At 32.5% G+C, this 19747-nt stretch overlaps 1 protein-coding gene and 1 pseudogene across 2 annotated transcripts in view; both read right to left on the bottom strand.

Moving 5' to 3' along the window:
* CD2AP (CD2 associated protein) overlaps positions 1-19747 on the bottom strand; it is a 142217-nt gene that overhangs the window by 11225 nt on the left and 111245 nt on the right. For both annotated transcript variants that reach the window (XM_009451415.5, XM_527616.9), the window contains exons 12-17: positions 17066-17231; positions 13653-13795; positions 6814-6926; positions 5062-5163; positions 3783-3964; positions 657-720 (exon numbers count right to left, since the gene is read on the bottom strand). In XM_009451415.5, coding sequence (XP_009449690.1) covers positions 657-720; positions 3783-3964; positions 5062-5163; positions 6814-6926; positions 13653-13795; positions 17066-17231 — 770 coding nt within the window. The remainder of the gene's footprint in view (positions 1-656; positions 721-3782; positions 3965-5061; positions 5164-6813; positions 6927-13652; positions 13796-17065; positions 17232-19747) is intronic.
* On the bottom strand, positions 15072-15989 carry LOC134810305 (dnaJ homolog subfamily C member 17-like; annotated as a pseudogene).

The raw sequence follows: 19747 nt of genomic DNA, 5'->3' as shown, positions 1-19747 counted from the left end.
ATATTTTGGAAGATGATTCCAACTCCCAGGGATGACTTTGAGGATTGAAGACTTCAGTGGAGAAAAGAACTGAAGATGTGGTAAAAACAGCAAGACAATGAGAATTAAAAGTGGATCGAACTTGAACAGATGAGGAGTTGCTTCTTTTGGATCAGCAAAGAAAGTAGCTTTGTGAGGTGGAATCTACTGTTGGTGAAGATCCTGTGAATATTGTGGAAATAACAAAGGATTTACAAAATGTAAACTCAGTTGATAAAGCAGAGGCAGGGTTTAAGAGGACTGACTCCAATTTCAAAAGAATACCCTTGCCACTAATTAATTCCACTAATATCCGTCCCACCCTCTGGTATCCATCCTTCTGTTCTCTATCTCTATGAGTTCAATCGTTTCCATTTTTTTTAGCTCCCACAAATAAGTGGGAACATGCAATTTCTCTTTCTGTGCCTGGCTTAACATAATGACCTCCAGTTCCATCCATGTTGTTGCAAATGACAGGATCTCATTCTTTTTTTGTGACTGAATAGTAGTCCATTGTGTGTATGTCCAACTGAAGTAGTATAGCATAATTTGTACAGGAACCAATTACCCAGTTGGGTTGGGAAAAACATGTCCAGTTTATGCTCACTAAACTCTCAATGCTGGAAGAAATGAATTACCTCTAGATTACTTCTCATTGCCTTCTCTTCTTCCAAATCTTTTCGCAGCTTTTCCAGTTCTTTCCTAAAAACAAAGTACTTATTACTGTTAAGTCTTTCGATTAAATAATTTATTTGACTAATGTTTACAGGCTTTTTGTTACCTAACCTACCAGTTCATGGGAAAAACTTTTTAAGGGCAATAGCAATGTTAATTAAGAAAAATGTAAGATTCTCTAGTTAGAATGGTTCAATATAACAGTTAAAAATTCAGCAAAACCAAGACAAATCTGAGATCAAGAAATCAAGCAAATTCAGAGCAGCTCATGAAGACAGAAATAATATCTAACCTTTAGAAGATATTTTCTATATTCGGCTATCATACGTTTTCCAGGTTGGAAAACTGAAAGCCCAAGCAATTTGGTAAAATGAATATCAACACATCACAACACAAGGCAAGTTAACAGTTTATCTGATAACATAACCTAGACTTTGAATTTCTTTCTCTATTTTTAAAAATTAAATACCACATTAAAATCCAAAAACCAAACAAAAACTCTAGCCAATAGTCTCTCCTCCTTAACTCATCTTTTCACCTTCCCGTGTTCCCTTCTAATCTTTCTATATAGTTGTCCTTTTTTCTATAGCTTCAAGTGAATATTCAATATTATGTCTTTTCACAAATTTTAAACCATTTTCATGCTGCTAAAATTTTCATATTTATAATTGTGATTTGGTATTCAAATATCGAGGTTTTTTGTTTGGCTGATTCATTATTCTGGGGACAGAAAGAGTAGGAGGAATCGAGGAATGAGACAGAAGGAATGGGAGGAATATGTTAGTATATCAAATTTCTAAATCAAAAGTATGGACATTTTCAGTCTCAACAAATACTTGAAAAATTCTTGAGAATACTGTAGAAATAACAGCTTGAAAAAGTAAAAAAGAAAAAATTCATGAAGAAAAAATACATAAGGAAGGAATTTTAAAATTATTTATATAATGTTTCAAAACTAACTTCTTAGCAATAATTTCTTAGTGATATCTAAGCTATAAAGATTTACTATTATAAGAGTAAAGCGAAAACCTCTGAACTCCAAGTAAAGAAATAAAATATTACCAGTACCTTGGATATCCCAAAAAGCAACCCTCTTTCCTTAATCCTATTTCCCCCCTCTCTTCCATAGAAAAAGTTTTATAGTATTTATTATTATTTATTTGTTGTTCTAATTTTGCCATATGCAAATACATTCTTAAAATAATATATTTTCCAGTTTGGTATGCTTTTCAACTTTATACAAATGAAATACACTGATTGCGTGTATGCTTCTGACCTGCTCCCTCCTCTCAATGTTTAGATTAATTCATATTGATGTTGAAACTTACTTTTATTGTTGTATGCTGTGTAGTATTTCTCTATTAATATATCAATAGTATTTATCCCTTCTCCTGCTGATGCAAGTTTTTTAGATATTAAAAAAAAAAAAACCTGCCATTCAGTTTCACTTTTCCAGAGAAACTCAACATATTGAAAATACCCTTTGGAAAGACTTCTAAAATGTTTTATATTTAAAAAAAAAAAAAAAAAAAAAAAAATATATATATATATATATATATATATATATAAAAATCAGAAATATTTTATCCCTTCTAGAGCTAATTTAAGAGCACCTACAGGCAATATGTATATGAAAATCAGGACATGGTATAAAAAATGTAAAACAACAAAATCGAATCAGAATTCTCTAACTGGTACATGGGTGGTGATTAATAAATATTTACTGGACAAGTAAACTTACAGCTTATAATGTGCATGTTGCAGAATCTACTAAAAGAATCTTTCAAAACAGATAAACTGAAGGATTCCAAGAAATACCACCATGTATTAAATTATAAACTCCTCTATATACATAATATATAAAACATATATTTTTAAGTAGTCATTCAAGATACATTTTTTGTTTCTAAGAAATACCTGTGAAAGTGTTCTGCAAACTCCAAATACCTTATACTGTTAATCTCAATATTATTTTTAATAAGATTCTTAGGCCAACTTAAAATTGGAAAAGAAATGATAAAATCAGGCTCAGAGGGAACATGGCCTCTGGCCATAACATTTATGTTTTATTTTTATTTTTTGTTCTTTTATACTTTTTATTTGGCCATAACTTTTATACCATATTCCAAGAAATCTTTTTAGAAGGGAATTTGAAGACAAGGGATGAGCACCCTCACTCTCATTTCAATTAGATTAACTGCTTTTTTTTAAATCTATTTTACCTACTGGGCTTTTGTAGAATTGTGCTTAAAATGTGAACAAGTCTAAAAAGTCCCTAACTTTCAACTAGGGTATCTCTCAACATATACCATATCAAAAAATTTTCAGAGTTAAGGGAAGAGTTTTAGAGATCACCTATCCCAACACATTCATTTTATAAATGTCCAACTCAACCTCACAGAAACAGTGATCAAATCCTCTGAAAACTAAGTTAACTATATGTATAGATACACAACCAGATCCAAAATACAATATTTTTCCTAGTAGTTTAAAAACTAATCATATCTGACCAGATTTCTAGCCTAAAATTATGGTTATGTATGCACGTTTTCCACAATCCAGCTACTAGAATAACTTCACCAATTTAACTTTTTTGCCAAAAAGAGAAAAGGACTGTTAATGAAAATTTCTTTGAAAATATACTTGCTCATACCAGAGACTTTTTTTTGAGACAGGGTCTTGGTTTTGTTGCCCAGGCTGGAGCGCACTGGCATGTTCACGGCACACTGCAGCCTTGACTTCCCAGGCTCAAGAGATCCTCCCACCTCAGCCTCTTGAGTAGCTGGGACTACAGGGATGTGTCACCAAGCCTGGCTTTTTCTTTTCTTTTCTTTTTTTTTTTTTTTTGTTTTTTTTTTGTTTTTGTTTTTGTTTTTTTTTGCAAAGATGGGGTTTTGCCATGTTGTCCAGGCTGGTCTCGAACTCCTGGACTCAAGCAATCCTCCAAACTTGGTCTCCCAAAGTGCTGGGATTACAGGCGCAAACTACCACACCCAGCCACAGATTAGATTTTTACTTAATATGGTTTGAAAAAAATTCTTTATGCATGGGTTAAGTAGTACTCATAGGAGAAAAGAAGGGCTACTTACCCGTGATCCTTTTTCAGTGCTTCTACAATGCACAACAATTCAATAATCTGGGCTCTAAGTTCATCCAGGGAATTTTTTTTCACATCATCTGTTTCCACTTTAGCTTTGATTTCTAATGGAGTCAGGAAAGCAGTTGTATTTGCTTTAGAAGCACTGGAAGGTGTTGAAAGGTACACAGATGGCTGAAAACGTAAAAAAAAAAAAATTCTGATTTTATTTAATATTATATTTACGTTCGAAAGATTTTAACAGCAAGAAGAAAAACAATTAAGTACTTCAAGATAAATGGCAAATTTGGAAATTCAAAAGCAATTTGATGTTCACAACTGGAAAAATCACCAGACAACTAAAGAATAAATTTGTAATCATTAGTGGTTTTTTGTAGAAAATGACAATTTTATTAACAGAAGAAAAAAGGAAGAAAGAAAAATCCATCAAATGTATATTATGGATGGTTTGCCTAGTGAAACAGGAGCAAGAATGTAACAGCATTATAAAGGTATTACTTTGATCTTCCATATTCAATACTTATTGTTTGGAATGTCCAAAGAGCTTCACTTAAAAGTAATTGTGAACAATTTAATAGGTCCAGGAAGAGTCACTAAAATGAGTCCATAGCCTGACACCCCTTAACTATTTCACTAAAAAAATATAAAGTCACTTTAATAAAATTTCAATAGACTGCTGACAGCTGAGAGAATCAGATTAAGTGTATTTAATAAATTGGAAACGCTGACAAAAATGCCCTGAAATGAAATCAAGAAATAATTTGGGAGGAAACCTAAATGACCTTCTTAAATCTATGTCTCAGTTGTGGTGAAACTATGTTAAATAAAAATGGTAAAAATTTTGACAAGACACCTAACGCATGTAACAGATGAAAGGATCCATGGACATACAGTATTCTGCCATTCATTCCAGTTTATACTGAATGCTTAATTATTGTACTAAGCACCAAGCTAGGTAAGTACTATACAAGTGTTCATTCCTGACCTTAAGAATATATGTTTAATGAAGAAACAAAATAGATGCAGAGATCTATGCCTTAAAAAATATGAAATATGTAATATTTATTTTATTCAATTAAAATGTAAGCTCTTTCAAAAACATTTGCAGAAAATAGTCTGATGAAGCTAAACAACTCAATTTTTTAGCAGCAATTATTTCATTTCTTGGCAGAAAAAATAATTCGTCCTAAAGAACACCTTAAATTCCCTATGTTTGAGGTCCACAAAGAATCCCAGAAAGTCAACAAACCTTAGACCACAATGCACCTCACCTTTGGAGAGTAGCATGTATCTTTTTTTAATTCAGATGGCTTCAGGTTGGCACTGTCTTCTTCTTTTGGTAACTTCAAGATTTTTTCGGGGCTGTGAGTTGGCTAAATGATTTTTTAGAAGTCAAGAGACATGATAGACCAGAGAAAAGAAAAGGTAGTAAGTCTTTGGATAATAAAGCAAATAACCTTTATGGATTTTCAGCTGCTACTGTTGCTGATATCCCATTATTATTAATAGGATGCTATATACTTTCAAGCTGAATAACACATTGCATATCTTGAGGGCAAAAACAGCTTGCCTCTTAGCAGCAAGGATTTTCTCCATTTAGGTAATTTTAAAAGTACTATAGTGTTTAAGAGTTAATATATTAACATTACAGTACCACCAGTACTCCAGGCAATGTAGAAAAAGCATACAAAGAAGTTAATACATTTAGACATGAGGACAAGTACTACAAAAACAATGAATATTTCACAACAATCATCAGAGAAATACAAATCAAAACTACAATGAGTTATTACCTCACCCCAATTAAAATGGTTTTTATCCAAAAGATAGGTAATAGCAAATGCTGGCAAGGATATGGAGATAGGGAACCCTCGTACACTGTTGGGGGGAATGTAAATAAGTACAATCACTATGGAGAAAAATTTGGAAGTTCCTCAAAAAACTAAATATAGAGCTACCATCTGATCCAGCACTGCTAGGTATATACCAAAAAAAGGAAATCTGTATATCAAAGGGATATCTGCACTCCCATGTTTACTGTAGCACTATTCACAAGAATATAGCCAAGAATTGGAATCAACCTAAGTGTCCATCAACAGACAAATGGATAAAGAAAATGTGGTAACTATAGACAATGGACTACTATTCAGTCACAAAAAAGAATGAGATCCTGTCATTTGCAACATGGATAGAACTAGAGTTCATTATGTTAAGTGAACTAAACCTGGCACAGAAGAACAAACTTTGCATATGCTCACTATAAAAATTAAAACAACTGAACTAATGGAGATAGAGAACAGAAAGATGGTTACCAGAGGCTGGGAAGGGTGTTAGTGCGGTGGCGGTAGGGATGGGGGGATGGTTAATGAGTACAAAAAGTAGAAAGAATGAGTAAGACCTAGTATTTGGTAGCATCAGGGTAACTACTAGTCAAAAATAATTTAATTGTACACTTAAAAATAACTAAGAGTACAATTTAGATGGTTTGTAACACAAAAGATAAATTCATGACGTGATGGATACCGCATTTACCCTGATATAATTATTATGCATTTCATGCCTGTATCAAAATATCTCACATAACCCATAAATATACAAATCTATTATGTACCTGCTGAAGTTAATTTTAAAAATTTAGAAAAAAGAAAAGAAAAAAAACACTGAATATTTCAGGGGAAAAAATTTTCTCAATCTTTCCTAAAGTGAGTATCTGCTGCTCAATTTTAATAACTGTTGTTGAAAGATAAATTAAACAGGTTCTTTCTTTGTCACCCTTTGACCCTGTGCTCTGTGGCTATAGCCTCATGATAATTTCCTTCTGATTCTGTAACCTTTCATTCCAGACCCTGTTGGAATGAACACACCTCTCTCCCTCTATCTCCTTAAATACCAGCATTTGCCACTTGAGTATAAAAGCTATCCTCCTGATTTTCAAACTTAGGTAGAGCTATAAGTCCTCTATCTTCCAATGGACTCTGCATTTGCTAAATCTACTGTAGTTTACGACAATTAGATGAACTCACAGAATGTCCACCATTGAAACGGCCCGGCAACCTTCTTCCAGGCATCTTTGGTCTATTTGCAGTGAGATGAAGCAAGTTTTCTGAGGAAGCTATGTCATCAAAATTTACAACATCTAGAAAATAAAAATAAACATTATTTACTAAGAGAACTGTACCTTTTTAAAGGTAAAAAATAATGTTTCAGTTTTTGGACAAACTGTAAATTAAAAAGAGTACCACTACTTTGAAGAACTCACAAATTGACCTGTGCTTTTCATATGCATTTGGAAAACAACACTCGCCCTTAAAAGAAAAAAAAAATCCTCTTTACCTGATACATTTATATTAGTATATGACTGTATTAACACTATAAAGGTTGTTTCCAATGGAGACCTAGATCTCAACAAAAAGTACTTGGTGAAAAATAAATCTGTATCACAAACTGTAGTAGCATAAAAAACTCATCTTAAGTTCCTAACAAAGATCTACTTCTTAAACTCATAATCAATTAAAAGATCTCGGAAAATCAGCATGTAAAATTTGTTTTGAACTTCAAGAAGTAGAATATTCAAATGTTAAGAATTAAACTTTATCTGGCACCCTGCCACTTTTGATTTGTGTTTCTCAATATAAAGCAAAAGCATGATTTAATGTACCTTTATGTGTATATGTATGTGCACAGTATTAGGTGGGACTCAAACTGTTTATAGTTCACTGCACCTTTGTTTAGACATTATCGTGTTTAGTAATCATAAGACAGCTACAAATCTAAGGCAAATCAGATACCAAAAAAAAAAAAAAAAGAAAAAGCTACATGGATTACCAACTTACTTCCTCATCATCAAAGGCTGGCTGACCTTTGACCTGGTAACTTGGGTTTAAGGACAAATCTACTCTAAAACAATGATATATAATACTTTGCCTTTTCCTAGATGATTCAGAAAGTCTTGCTAAAGGAAATTTCTTTAACTCTAAAGCCCAGATATCTATATATGAATCAAGAACCCAAAACGTAAATAAACTACTACAGATACTTCCATTTTTAATATAACCTTCCTTTACCCCAGATTCCAAACTCAGGATATTAACCACAGCCAAAATGTTCTAACTAATAGCAGATTCCTTTGGTCTAATCGTCCAGATCTGTATTAATTCTTCACATTACCATCTGCCTAGATGTTTATAATACTTTCTGTCAGATATTTATATGTTCTAACTCAGTCATTTGTTTCTTTAAAAAGATCTAAAGATACTCATCATCACTGCCCACAAAACTTATTCATCAACTTATTTAGAAAATGCTTTTAAGGGATGGAGGACACAAAGGTAAGGCAGAAAAAGAGGCATCACTGTTCGGTAATATGCATTTTATAACAACTAGAATAATTTGCTGATAATTTTTTCTATCAATTTCTTTGTGTGTTCTCACTTGTATCAACTAAGCTGATTCATTAAAACAGATACTCTAAAATGCTTGATTTTTGCTTTGAGTCTCTTGATAATTGTAAATAATCATGAAATATAACAAACCATAATAATAAATGACAATGAAAAATGCATTATATAATCTGAAGGCGGTTGAATTTAAATATATGTTTAAATGTCATGTTATTTGTAAATATCATAAAGAAAGCAATCAGTATTTTTAAAAGATGTTAAAATATGTCGTAGTTTGAAGGGTGAAAATTGCTTTTACACTGATGTGTGCATTAACAACCCACAAAGAAAAAACCTTAACAAGTACAATCCAATCATTTTAGCCTGTAGAGATTATTTTCAAATGCATATTTAAGCAACTTGCAGAAAGAAAAAGAAACAAACAGAAAAACACAGGAAAAGACAAAGAAAAATGAAACTGAAAGGGTAAATAAAACATAGATTTACAAAATTATACATCATGCTTATGTAAAATGTCTTCTGTATGTCCAGTTTTGAACTATGACACCAAGACAAGTAACTTTACTATTCTAAAACTCTCTCAGGTTCTCCATTTAAGCCATTAGGTTAGTAAAATGGAACAGTGCACATTTTGGACTTATGACATATCTAAATGCTTTTAAATTTACCTAAGAGGGGTAACAATGGATTTACACTGTACACGTGGCATAACAGGCACGACAATCATTTAGCTTTTGCAATCACATTGTCACTCTGCCAGCCTCTTACAATCTGCACGTTGCCAGGAACACATAAAATTTTTAAAAAGCAAAATGAAATATCCAATTTGGAGAGAAAATAAACTGATTTTTATGGTTGCCAATTTTCTTAAAAAATATTATCAAAAGAATATTTTAAACGAATCAGGAAACTTTTCCAAAATGAATTTCATTGTATCTAAAAATGGAAAACCAAAAGGGTTAGAATAAATAGACAGACAGACATGTACACTTTCAGTAAAATTACAAAGAAAAATCAATGTGCACCACCTATTTATATTGAAAATACTATTTTGATTGCTTTATAAACTTTCATCTTACCAAAATGGAGAAGGGTAGAATAATTTCCTGACACGTAAGAAGGGAAACATGGCAAACAGGCTAGGAAACAAAATCTGGAAAGAAAAGTCAAGGATAGGAATGTCTAGAAAAAAGACTAAACCAAAATAATTATTTTACAAAACAGGAAAAAAGAACAGCTGTAGAATGAATAAAACCATTTCAATGTTTGGCATATAACTATTTGCAGGTTATCTAACTTACACAAGATGTATATTAGGTTTTAGGTTTATTCCTTTGTCTTTCAAAGGGAAAAATTAATATTAGTATTAATTTCAATATGCATTAAGCTAGAAAGTCCTGTTTTATTACTCACTGAACACCAAGACAGTTTCCAAAAGGATGGCTTGGTGCTTTAAGAGGCCAGAGTAATAAATCAGCATGTTGACATCTCATAATGTAGTTATAACTAAATCAACTTTTAGTCAAGTTTTAGTCTTTAGCCCATGATAGAAATTACAACGATGAAAAGCAATTTTAATTCTGTGGTATCAAAGAAGAAAAATATGTTAAATATTACTTTAAAATATCTCACTATAAAAATATGACTCAATACTATCTTTAAAATATTTCATACATAAATATTCACTAATGCCTTATATGGTACTTACAAGTCTTTAATATGGTATGATCAAGGAAACTATTAGAAACTAAATTTTTTTAAATTCTAGTTTAGATATAGGCTCACTTTTTATAGTATATGCTACTCAACAGGTACCTATTAGAAAAATTCCACCATAAATTATTTCTGGAAGAAATGAGAAATATTGGAAAAGTAATTTTTAAAAAATAGATCAACTATCAAATATCAAATAAACTTGAAGAAAAACAAATGTGTTTCCTTATTCAACAATGAATGCTTCCATCGAATAATGTGTTTCTTTAAAATTGCTTTTTTGTTTGTTTGTTTTTGAGACAGGGTCTCACTTTATCACCCAGGCTGGAGAGCAATGGCATGATCAAGGCTCACTACAACCTCCAACTCTCAGCTTTAAGCAACCCTCTCACCTCAGCCTCCCTCCCTAGTAGCTACACCATGGGACTACAGGTGCACACCATCATGCCCAGCTTTTTTTTTTTTTTCTGTAGAGACACAGTCTCACTATGTTACCCAGGCTAGTCTCACTATGTTGCCCAGGCTAGTCTGTAACTCCTGGATGCAAGCAATCTTCCTGCTTTGGCCTCCTAAAGTGCTGTGATCACAGGCATGAAATTGCCTTTTAATCATAGAAAATCTTATCACAGAAAAACAATACTACACTGTAAGGAAACTTCATCAGTTGGGCTTTCTTAATATAACAGCTTTGTTACTATAAAATTTTCTATCTTACATTTTAAAACTAAGTTAAAGATAATTTTACTTTTCAGATAATGTATGATTTTAGAAATATGTGGACCACACAAGCTTTATTATTAATTAGTAGTGGCACTGAGATTTTCCTTAAACCAGTTTTTGAGGAAGTGTTTGTAATAGAGAAAAAAAATTGTAAGCATGGTTCTTAACAGCTCTGATATTTATAAAACTACATTATATATGAGAATATATAAGAAGAAGCTAAAAAGTTATGTCATGTCATTAAAAAAAGAAAATCTGAGTGTTCTGTATATGCCTTTCTTACATGTACAAAAGTCAGTCTGTATTTATATACATAGTTTATATATACACATAAATGTTTACATATGACTTTATAAATAAGAAAATCATATCTGAGAATAGAGTCAGGGATTTATATCCTTTATAGATTAGAACAAAAACAAAATGGGATGGGTTTAAAACAATGGAGGAGGGAGGAAAGAAGGAAAAATAACATTTGTAATAACTTCCATGTCAGGTATTCCAGCGGACATACACATGTACTAAATCATTCCATTGTTAGTTAAGGGAAAAAACATTAAGAAACTTGCTATCAGCTATCAACTAGTAAATAAAACCCCTTTTATTAACAGCAAAGTCAGTGTACTTTCTATTATTTAACCTCAAATTATTACGGTGCCTAATAATGAAATTTTCAATAAGTTTTTCATGTATGTTTTCAACTTTCTAAAACATATTAAAAAGGCTAGTTTCACACATTATATTTGAGGCTGTATTTGAGCCAAAATACTTTTTTTAAAGTATTAACATCACAGAAGAGGTAGAACACTTTTATATTACTAATACTAGGAACATATGATTGTCTAATTTAAAAAGGTAGCAGGAATCTCTGAATTAATGTTTAGGACATACACTACTGACTTCTACCAATTATGCCTTTTATCTTAGCATGCAACTGTGCCTAAAACACGACTGAGGATATAAAACCTGCTCAGTGAATAATCTGACAGTTAACATGGACTAAATTCCCAACATTTGTATTTTCTGAACTTTACAGGGCCTAAGTATAGTACACCAAAGGTAGTATAATTAAGTGGAAGGAATAAAGAACAGCAGCCTGAAAGTAGCTGTTAGTTTTCTGACTTGGCTAAGTCTCAGCATCTCTAGATTATTTCCTTATTTATTTAAAGAAAAGAACAAATCAGAAATAAGATGTTTTCACGCCCTGTTCGACAAAGTCTCTGTTTACTATATAGGGAGTAAATAACAGCTATGTATAAAAGATAGAAATAGGGTCCCCCAAACCAAGTAAAAACAGAACTTTCCAATCATCAACAGTTTGAAATTATTACATATATTATTTTTACTAGAAATATGGCGGTGTGTTGTGACACTATATAGAAAAAGTTTCAAAAAAAAGAAAATGTTGTAATTTACCTAAATTTAAAAAAAAATTCCATTACTTTGACATAAACTAAGTAAAACATTCAAGATGAATACAAAGCAAGATGTGGATTCCAGATTTTACCCCTTCAATTCCCAAAGGGACTCCATCAACATTTAAAGACTTATGTGATAAAGATCCCCCAAATTTGTGAAAATTTAAAATATAGTTGCAATAACTTTTTTATTTCCAGAGTTAAAACTGGGCAAATAATCTGCTTTTCTTCAACTATAACCTATGAAACACATTTCTAGCTATATTTTAAATCAAACAGAAAACAATATGAACTGATCAAATTCTATTTACTGATACGCTCAATAAAAAAGAATGATTTTTTAAAACATGAGGATTCTTTTTCTGTTTATCAAACAATTAATAAGGATAATTTTCACCATATAAAACATACCGAATAAATTTCAATGAATTTCTCTAAAATACAATCAACATTTCAATTCCCAGAAATTAGTAGTAAATATAGCTTCATCCATAACAAGGGGAATCCAACTGTATGACAAAAGGATCTATCAGATGTTCAAATAAAAAGACTGAAAGGAGGCCACACTTTAAGTCAGAAACTTTGCATTTGCAAACTGAAAGAGGGAAGAATAAGGTCACCTGAAAAACCCTGAAATGTAATAGCATATTTTATAATAAGGTAATAAAAAATATCTAAGTGTAACTGCCCTTGAACTTTAAATGTAAACATGAAATGTAACAATGAAGCTAGAAAAATTAAAATATTAAGATCTCCTAAAAGAATATCACAGTAAAAATGAAAATTTAGAGTTCCCTTTTGATTTATGTGATAGTGCTTATTTAATGTGTCTGTAGCTTACTTTGTTTAGACACCAAATAGGAAAAAAAAGCATCTGCTTCCTAGAGTTAAACTAAGAACATACATGAGAAAGTGCTTTGAAAAAGTCAAAAAAACTAAACACAAATGCAAAGCACTATACAAAATATTAACAATTACCAGAAAGTAATGAAGGCACAATGCCTTTAATAATGAAAACTATCAAGAGTTCTCCGTTTCAAGTTTTACATTTTACAAATAATAATAGGTATTAAAAAAACAGGAAGTACACATTAGACAAAGATATCAGTAAGCTGAAAAACCAGTCCTAAAGCTTAAAAAAAAATTAGCAAAAGGGTTAGAAAAAGCATATTTTCCTACACTGGAAATAAAAGTATCTCTAGATTAAGAGGAGAAATTTAAAGTCCTATGAAATATAATCTAATGCTGGCACTGAAAGTCTACGTCATCTCATTTTTAAACTTTTAAAACTAAAGTGTATTCATATCTCCATTGGGTAGTACAGTCATTCCACTATAAAGAGGGAGTAATAGATGGGTCATCTTTTAACATCTATTTCAGTCCTCTGATCAGTAAGAAACCATAAAGTCTGATCAGTAAGGACCATAAAAATTTTACTTATCTTCTTTTATTATTTCTACTTTGGCTGCTAAATTTTAAACAAATTTCAACTGTGTAATTTCAACTTTATCCAACTTTATCCACACACAAATTGCATAAATATATCTCTTAAAGAGTTTCTTTGACAATTTTTTTTTTTTAAATGCACCACCGCTGTCCATGCTGACTTACCTGTTTCTTTGGAGGTCCTTACTGTAAGTGAATCAAAGTCTACTGATTTTGGTCTAAGGGGCAACTGTTCAGAATCTAGCTTTGGTTTTGATACTGGCTCAGTTTCAAATTTTGATGAAATGCTAGAAACTTCCCCATTAATCCTGAAATAAGAAAAAAACATGCAAAAATCACTAGTATGAAACATGACTTTTTTTTTTAATTGTGATTTAATGACATTAAAGATTGTATGGCCTAATACCGATTACTTTCTGTTCTGTAAAACCATTTCCATAAACGCAAAACTCTCTCCTAAGGCTGATCACAATAAAATAAAAAATGTGAGAACAGTTTAGTAAGTGTAGAAAATTATTATAAACATAAAATTAACATTCAACAGATATTAGTATACAGAAAATATTTAAAATAATACTTAAAAATTAAACTGCAACAATAGAAGGACAACTCTAGAAGGTAAGCAACAGTGAGAGCTAAATCAAAATGTACAGAATGCTCCTGTTTTTTTAATTTTTTTATTATTTTAGATTATTTTTTATTTCAACAGGTTTTTGAGAAACAGGTGGCATTTGGTTACATGAATAAGCTCTTTAGTGGTGATTTCTAAGATTCTGGTGGACCCACGACCCGAGCAGTGCACACTGTACCCAATGTGCAGTCTTTTATCCTTCACTCCCCTCCCACCCTTTCCCTCAAGTCTCCAAAGTCCACTGTATCATTCTTATGCTTTTGTGTCCTCACAGCTTAGCTCCCACATATTAGGGAGAACGTACAATGTTTGATTTTCCATTCCTAAGTTACTTCACTTGAATTAAGAGTCTCCAATTCCATCCAGGTTGCTGTGAATGCCATTTTTTTCCATCTTTTTTACGGCTGAGTAGTATTCCATGGTATATATATATACCACAATTTCTTTATTCATGCATTGATTCATGGGCATCTGGGCTGGTTCCATACTTTGCAATTGCAAATTGTGCTGCTATAAACATGCATGTGCAAGTTATCTTTTTCATATAATGACTTATTTTCCTCTGGGTAGATACCCAGTAGTGGGATTGCTGGATCAAATGGTAGATCTGCTTTTAGTTCTTTAAGGAATCTCCACACTGCTTTCCATAGTGGTTCTACTAGTTTACATTCCCACCAGCAGTGTACAAGTGTTCCCTTTTCAACGCATCCATGATAACATCTATTATTTTTTGATTTTTTGATTATGGCCATTCTTGCAGAAGTGAGGTGGTATCACATTGCGGTTTTGATTTGTATTCCCTGGTAACTAGTGACTTTGAGCATTTTTCCATATGCCTGTTGGCCATTTGTATATCTTCTTTCGAGAATTGTCTATTCATGTACTTAGTCCAGTTTCTGATGGGATTGTTTCTTTCTTGCTTTTAAAGTTTATTGGTGATGTTTTAAAAAGGGCTGTGACTTAGGAAGGCTGTGGCAGGAGACTAAATGGGCTGCCATTCCTTGACTACTGCTGCATGTGGTAAGAAGAGACACCACTGGGTCCCTTCACTGTCCTGGGTGGCTGGGGCCCACTGCACCCTGGAGTCCTCCTTTGAAAGAGGAAATCTTTCAAGGATTATCACCCAGGCCAACTTTATTCCAGACAGCCATCTCTGCAGCCTCGACAGTCCCAAACTCCATGACACCAGTACCTGCCTTCTTACTCAAAAGCACCAGGTTGAGAATTCCACCATACTTTTGCAAAAGCCACAAGAGGACACCTTTGGAGTAACTGCCTTCTGACTCATCCTTCCTGTACTTCCATTTCAGTTTTAGTTTTGGGTTCCTTTGTCTTCAGTATTTTCTGACTTCTAATCTCAAGTCAAGTTCCTGGCACATCTGCTCCTGGAACATCATCTGCTGTTCCTCCAGCTGCCATGAACACTATTCACTAAGATGTTCAATCTCCTGCTCAAGTGTCCTGGTGATCTAGCTTTCCTCCACCTTCTCACTCACCTGGGCCTGGGCCTCAGGTCATGATTAGCTTTTTTTATTCTCTCATCAAGCCTCTGGGTCCTCTATGCTGTCTGCTTCTTGGCTTTTCTAACATCATCATATGCAGCCCTGGCTGCAGCAAGGCCTGAGAAAGCTAGTGGAGGAGTTCAGCTGCTCTGTGATTATCCAACTTGTCTGGGTGGCAGGAGAGGGCCTTCTACCTATAAGCCTCCTTCACCTCTTCGTCTGCTGCTTTCTCCATGATGCCTAGCAGCACGAACAGGTCCATCTCTAAGAGTCCTTGGTTTGCCATGGTTCCAACCCTGACTGGATTTGTACTATAATTCCCCCAAGTGTTTTAAGCATGCATGAGGACTGTTGGCACAGCCAACAGAATAGTGCTTAGCACCCTGGGAATTTACTGATGCATTTTAATAACCAAAGCTCCAATAAAATTCCCAGAACCTGCCTGTGATCTTTGTTTACATATCCAGCTTTCAACATGTTTATATTCTTCTTGGATGTTATTTACAACATTAAAATAAACTTTAACTTTTCAAAAAGATAAAAGATAATAAGTGTTGGTGAGCATCTTAAGGAAAGGGAACCCTTGCACACTGCTGATAGGAATGTAAATTCCTACAGCCATTATGGAAAACACTACAAAGGTCCCTCGAGAAATTAAAAAGATAATTATCATATGATCTAGCAATTCCATTACTGGGTCCATATCCAAAGGAAATAAAATCAATATGTCAAAGAAATATATGCATTCCCATGTTTACTACAGCACTATTCACAACAGCCAAAATATGGAAGCAACCTAAAGTATCAATGGATGAATGAATAAAGAAAATGTGGCATATATACACAAAGAATACCATTCGGCCATAAAAAAAGAAAGCAAGCCTGCCATTTGCACATCATCAACGAATCTGGAGGATGTTAAGTCAAATAAGCCAGGCACAGAAAGACAAATACCACATGTTCTCCACTCAAATGCGAAGTCTAAAAAAGTTGATCCCATAGAAATAGAGAGTAGAACGGTGATTACCAGAGCCTGAAGTGGTTGTGAGTTGGAGGGGAGTGGGAAGATGTGGTCAAGGAATACATACGGTTAGATAGAGGGAATAACTTTTAAGAAATCCATTGTACATTTTAGTGACTGCAGTTAATGTGATGTACTGCATTCTTTAAAAATGCTAAGAGTGAATGTTAAGTGTTCTCATCATGAAAATGTTAACTATGTGAGGTTATCACAGTTACCAAAGCCATTCCACAATGAATTATATATATGCTTTAAAACATCATGTTGTATACAATAAATACACACAATTGTATATGTCAATTTTAAAAATAAATATAATTGAAAAATAAGAAAAAACATACCTGGAGATTTAGAAAGGCAATAGAGCCATTAAGGTCAAAGGTGAGTAAATCAATAAGCTAATTCAAAATTAGGTAAAACTTACTTGGCTATAGGAGGTGGTGGAGGAACTGGTTTTTCAGGTCGCTTTGGGTACACTGTTCCAGAAGATCTCAATAAATTACTGGCTTTGGTAGGTGGAGTAGGTTTCTTGGGTGGGACTTGTGGAGCTGCTGGTTTAGAAGGTTTCTGTTCCAGTGTTGATTTTTCATCTAAGATTAAAAATATTTCACAAGTTATTAACAATCAAAATTATTTAGGTTTTTCTATTTCCAAAAGTTTGTATCAGGCTGGAAAAGTGTGACAGAGGCAGACATGAACTTTCATTCTCTGTATTTGTAAACGTGTGCACTGTTTTACTTATTTTAAAGTTATATTTTAATTTAATAATCCTAAATAACTTTAAAAAATGTTTATTATGGTAGAGAGGAAAACCACTAATAAGCTTCCGATTAGTAGATAATGCCTGCTTTTTATTATGTTCCCAGGAAGCTTTGCTTTTAAGTGTAGTAGTCTATCTCAAATACAACCACATATGATTTTACTCTAAACCAGAAAATTATCTAGACTTAAATCCAGACTATTTTCTGAAACTGAAATATAGAGAACTAAAAACAAGTAGAAACTCAAGTCCTATATAACATTCAAATTTAAAAAGCATGATGGTGAAGGAAAAAAAAAATCAAATGTTAAGAGAAACTAGGGCAAGACTGCTTAGCCACAGACGAGAGAATTATAGGCTTATATTTGTAATTCTTACTACTGTACTAAGAATTTTATTAATACCATTTCATTTAATAATGCAATGAAATGGGTATTTTCATTTGAAGTAGAAGAAAATAAGCTGGAAAAAAACAATTTTGACAATTTTATACTACGTCAATAAAGACAATTTTATCACCAAAAAGGCAACAAGTACTCTTTTATTACACATGACATACCTGCTTCCTGATCTTTCAGGTGCTCATAAATAGGTATTAAAATTGACACATGCATACATGAGATAGTCATAATACAGCAGTCAGCTAAAATGTGTCTTAAGACATATATACAAAAATAAGAAGCTCCTAAGCACCATACTGAATAATTTTCAAAATTTATTTGGTCTTTGAAAAAAATGTCTATCGCAAGACCACAAATAATTCTGTAAGATTTCATATCAACCAGAAACTGGTGATTATAAAACCTGAACATCATAGCACATAGCTAAACCTCTTCCTTTTAAAAATTACAAGTCTTATTTCACAATGAATACAAAATACTATTTTCTCACTTTTACCACTTATTTAATACTTTGAATCATATGAAAATATAGCTTAGTCTATAAAATTCTGGTCATCATTTGGTACAAAAATCTATTTTTATATGGCCTCAAGATATAACAATGTACTATATATAATTATACCACCAGGAATTTTTAAAAAACCAAACTCTCCAATTGAAATCAATAATGAAATAAAGCTATTTGTAGTTATAACAACCAGCCAAACTTAAATTTCTAGAAATTAAGAGATGTTTTATATAAAATACCATGAAAAATGGTCAAAGGATATAAATTAAAGAGAAGTTCACTGATCGAATATATTTCTTTTAACAGATACACAAATAACAGCTTGAAATTCTGTAGTGTTAGTCTAAAAAAAGAATACATGGAAATCGAAAGGTAACAAAAATACGACTCACCATTCCTGGTTATGTCCATAACTAAATCAACTATAAGGTACTGACTTATTATATAACTACTATAAGATGGCAACATATTTATGTACTAGATTTTATTTTTTTAGTTGAGGTGACATTTACATAACATAAAATTAAAAATTCTAAAATGAACAATTCAGTGCCATTTAGTACATTCACGATGTTATGCAACCACCACCTTTATCTACTTCTAAAACACTTCCAACACCCCAGAAGATTAGTTAACCTTTCCTCATTAATTAGTTAACCCCTGGCAAACAGCAACCTGCCTTCTATCTTCTATGGATTTACCCATTTTGGATACTTCATACACATGGAATCATGCAATTATCTTTGTGTCTGGCTTCTTTCGCTTAGCCCAATGTTTTAGCAGTTTATCCTCTTCATAACATATAGCAGTATTTCATTCCTTTTTGTGACTGAATAATATTCCATTATACATATACACACACATATATAAAACACAATCTGTTTACCCATTGAGGTATATCTGGATTCCTTCTACCTTTTGCCTACTGTAAATAGTGCTGCTATGAATATTTACGTACAATACACGAGAGTCTGTTTTCAATTATCTTGGACGTTTGGAACTGCTGGGTCATATGGTAATTCCATGTTTAACTTTCTGAAGAACCACCTAACTGCTTTTCATAGTAGCTAAAACATTTTCTATTTGCACCAGTAATGTATAAAAGTCCAATTTCTCCACATCCTTGCAAACATTTATTACTTATTTTCCTTTCTTAAAAAAATTTTTAACCATCTCAGTGGGTGTGAAGTGGTGCTCGCTGTGGTTTTGATTTGCATTTCCCTAAAGACTAATGATATTAAACATCTTGTCAAGTGCTTACTGACATGATTAATGATGTTAAACATCTTTTCAAGTGTTTATATAACAAGCATGCTTATAAACATGCTTGTTATAAAAAACAAAACTTTTATATCTCCTTTAGATAAATACCTATTTCAGCCTGTGCTGCAGTTTTAAACAGGTTTGTCTTTTTGTTGTTAAGTTATAACAGTCCTT

The sequence above is a fragment of the Pan troglodytes genome, chromosome 5 (genome assembly GCF_028858775.2).
Source record: "Pan troglodytes isolate AG18354 chromosome 5, NHGRI_mPanTro3-v2.0_pri, whole genome shotgun sequence".
NCBI lineage: Eukaryota > Metazoa > Chordata > Mammalia > Primates > Hominidae > Pan > Pan troglodytes.
This window is presented reverse-complemented; position numbering and strand designations above follow the sequence as displayed.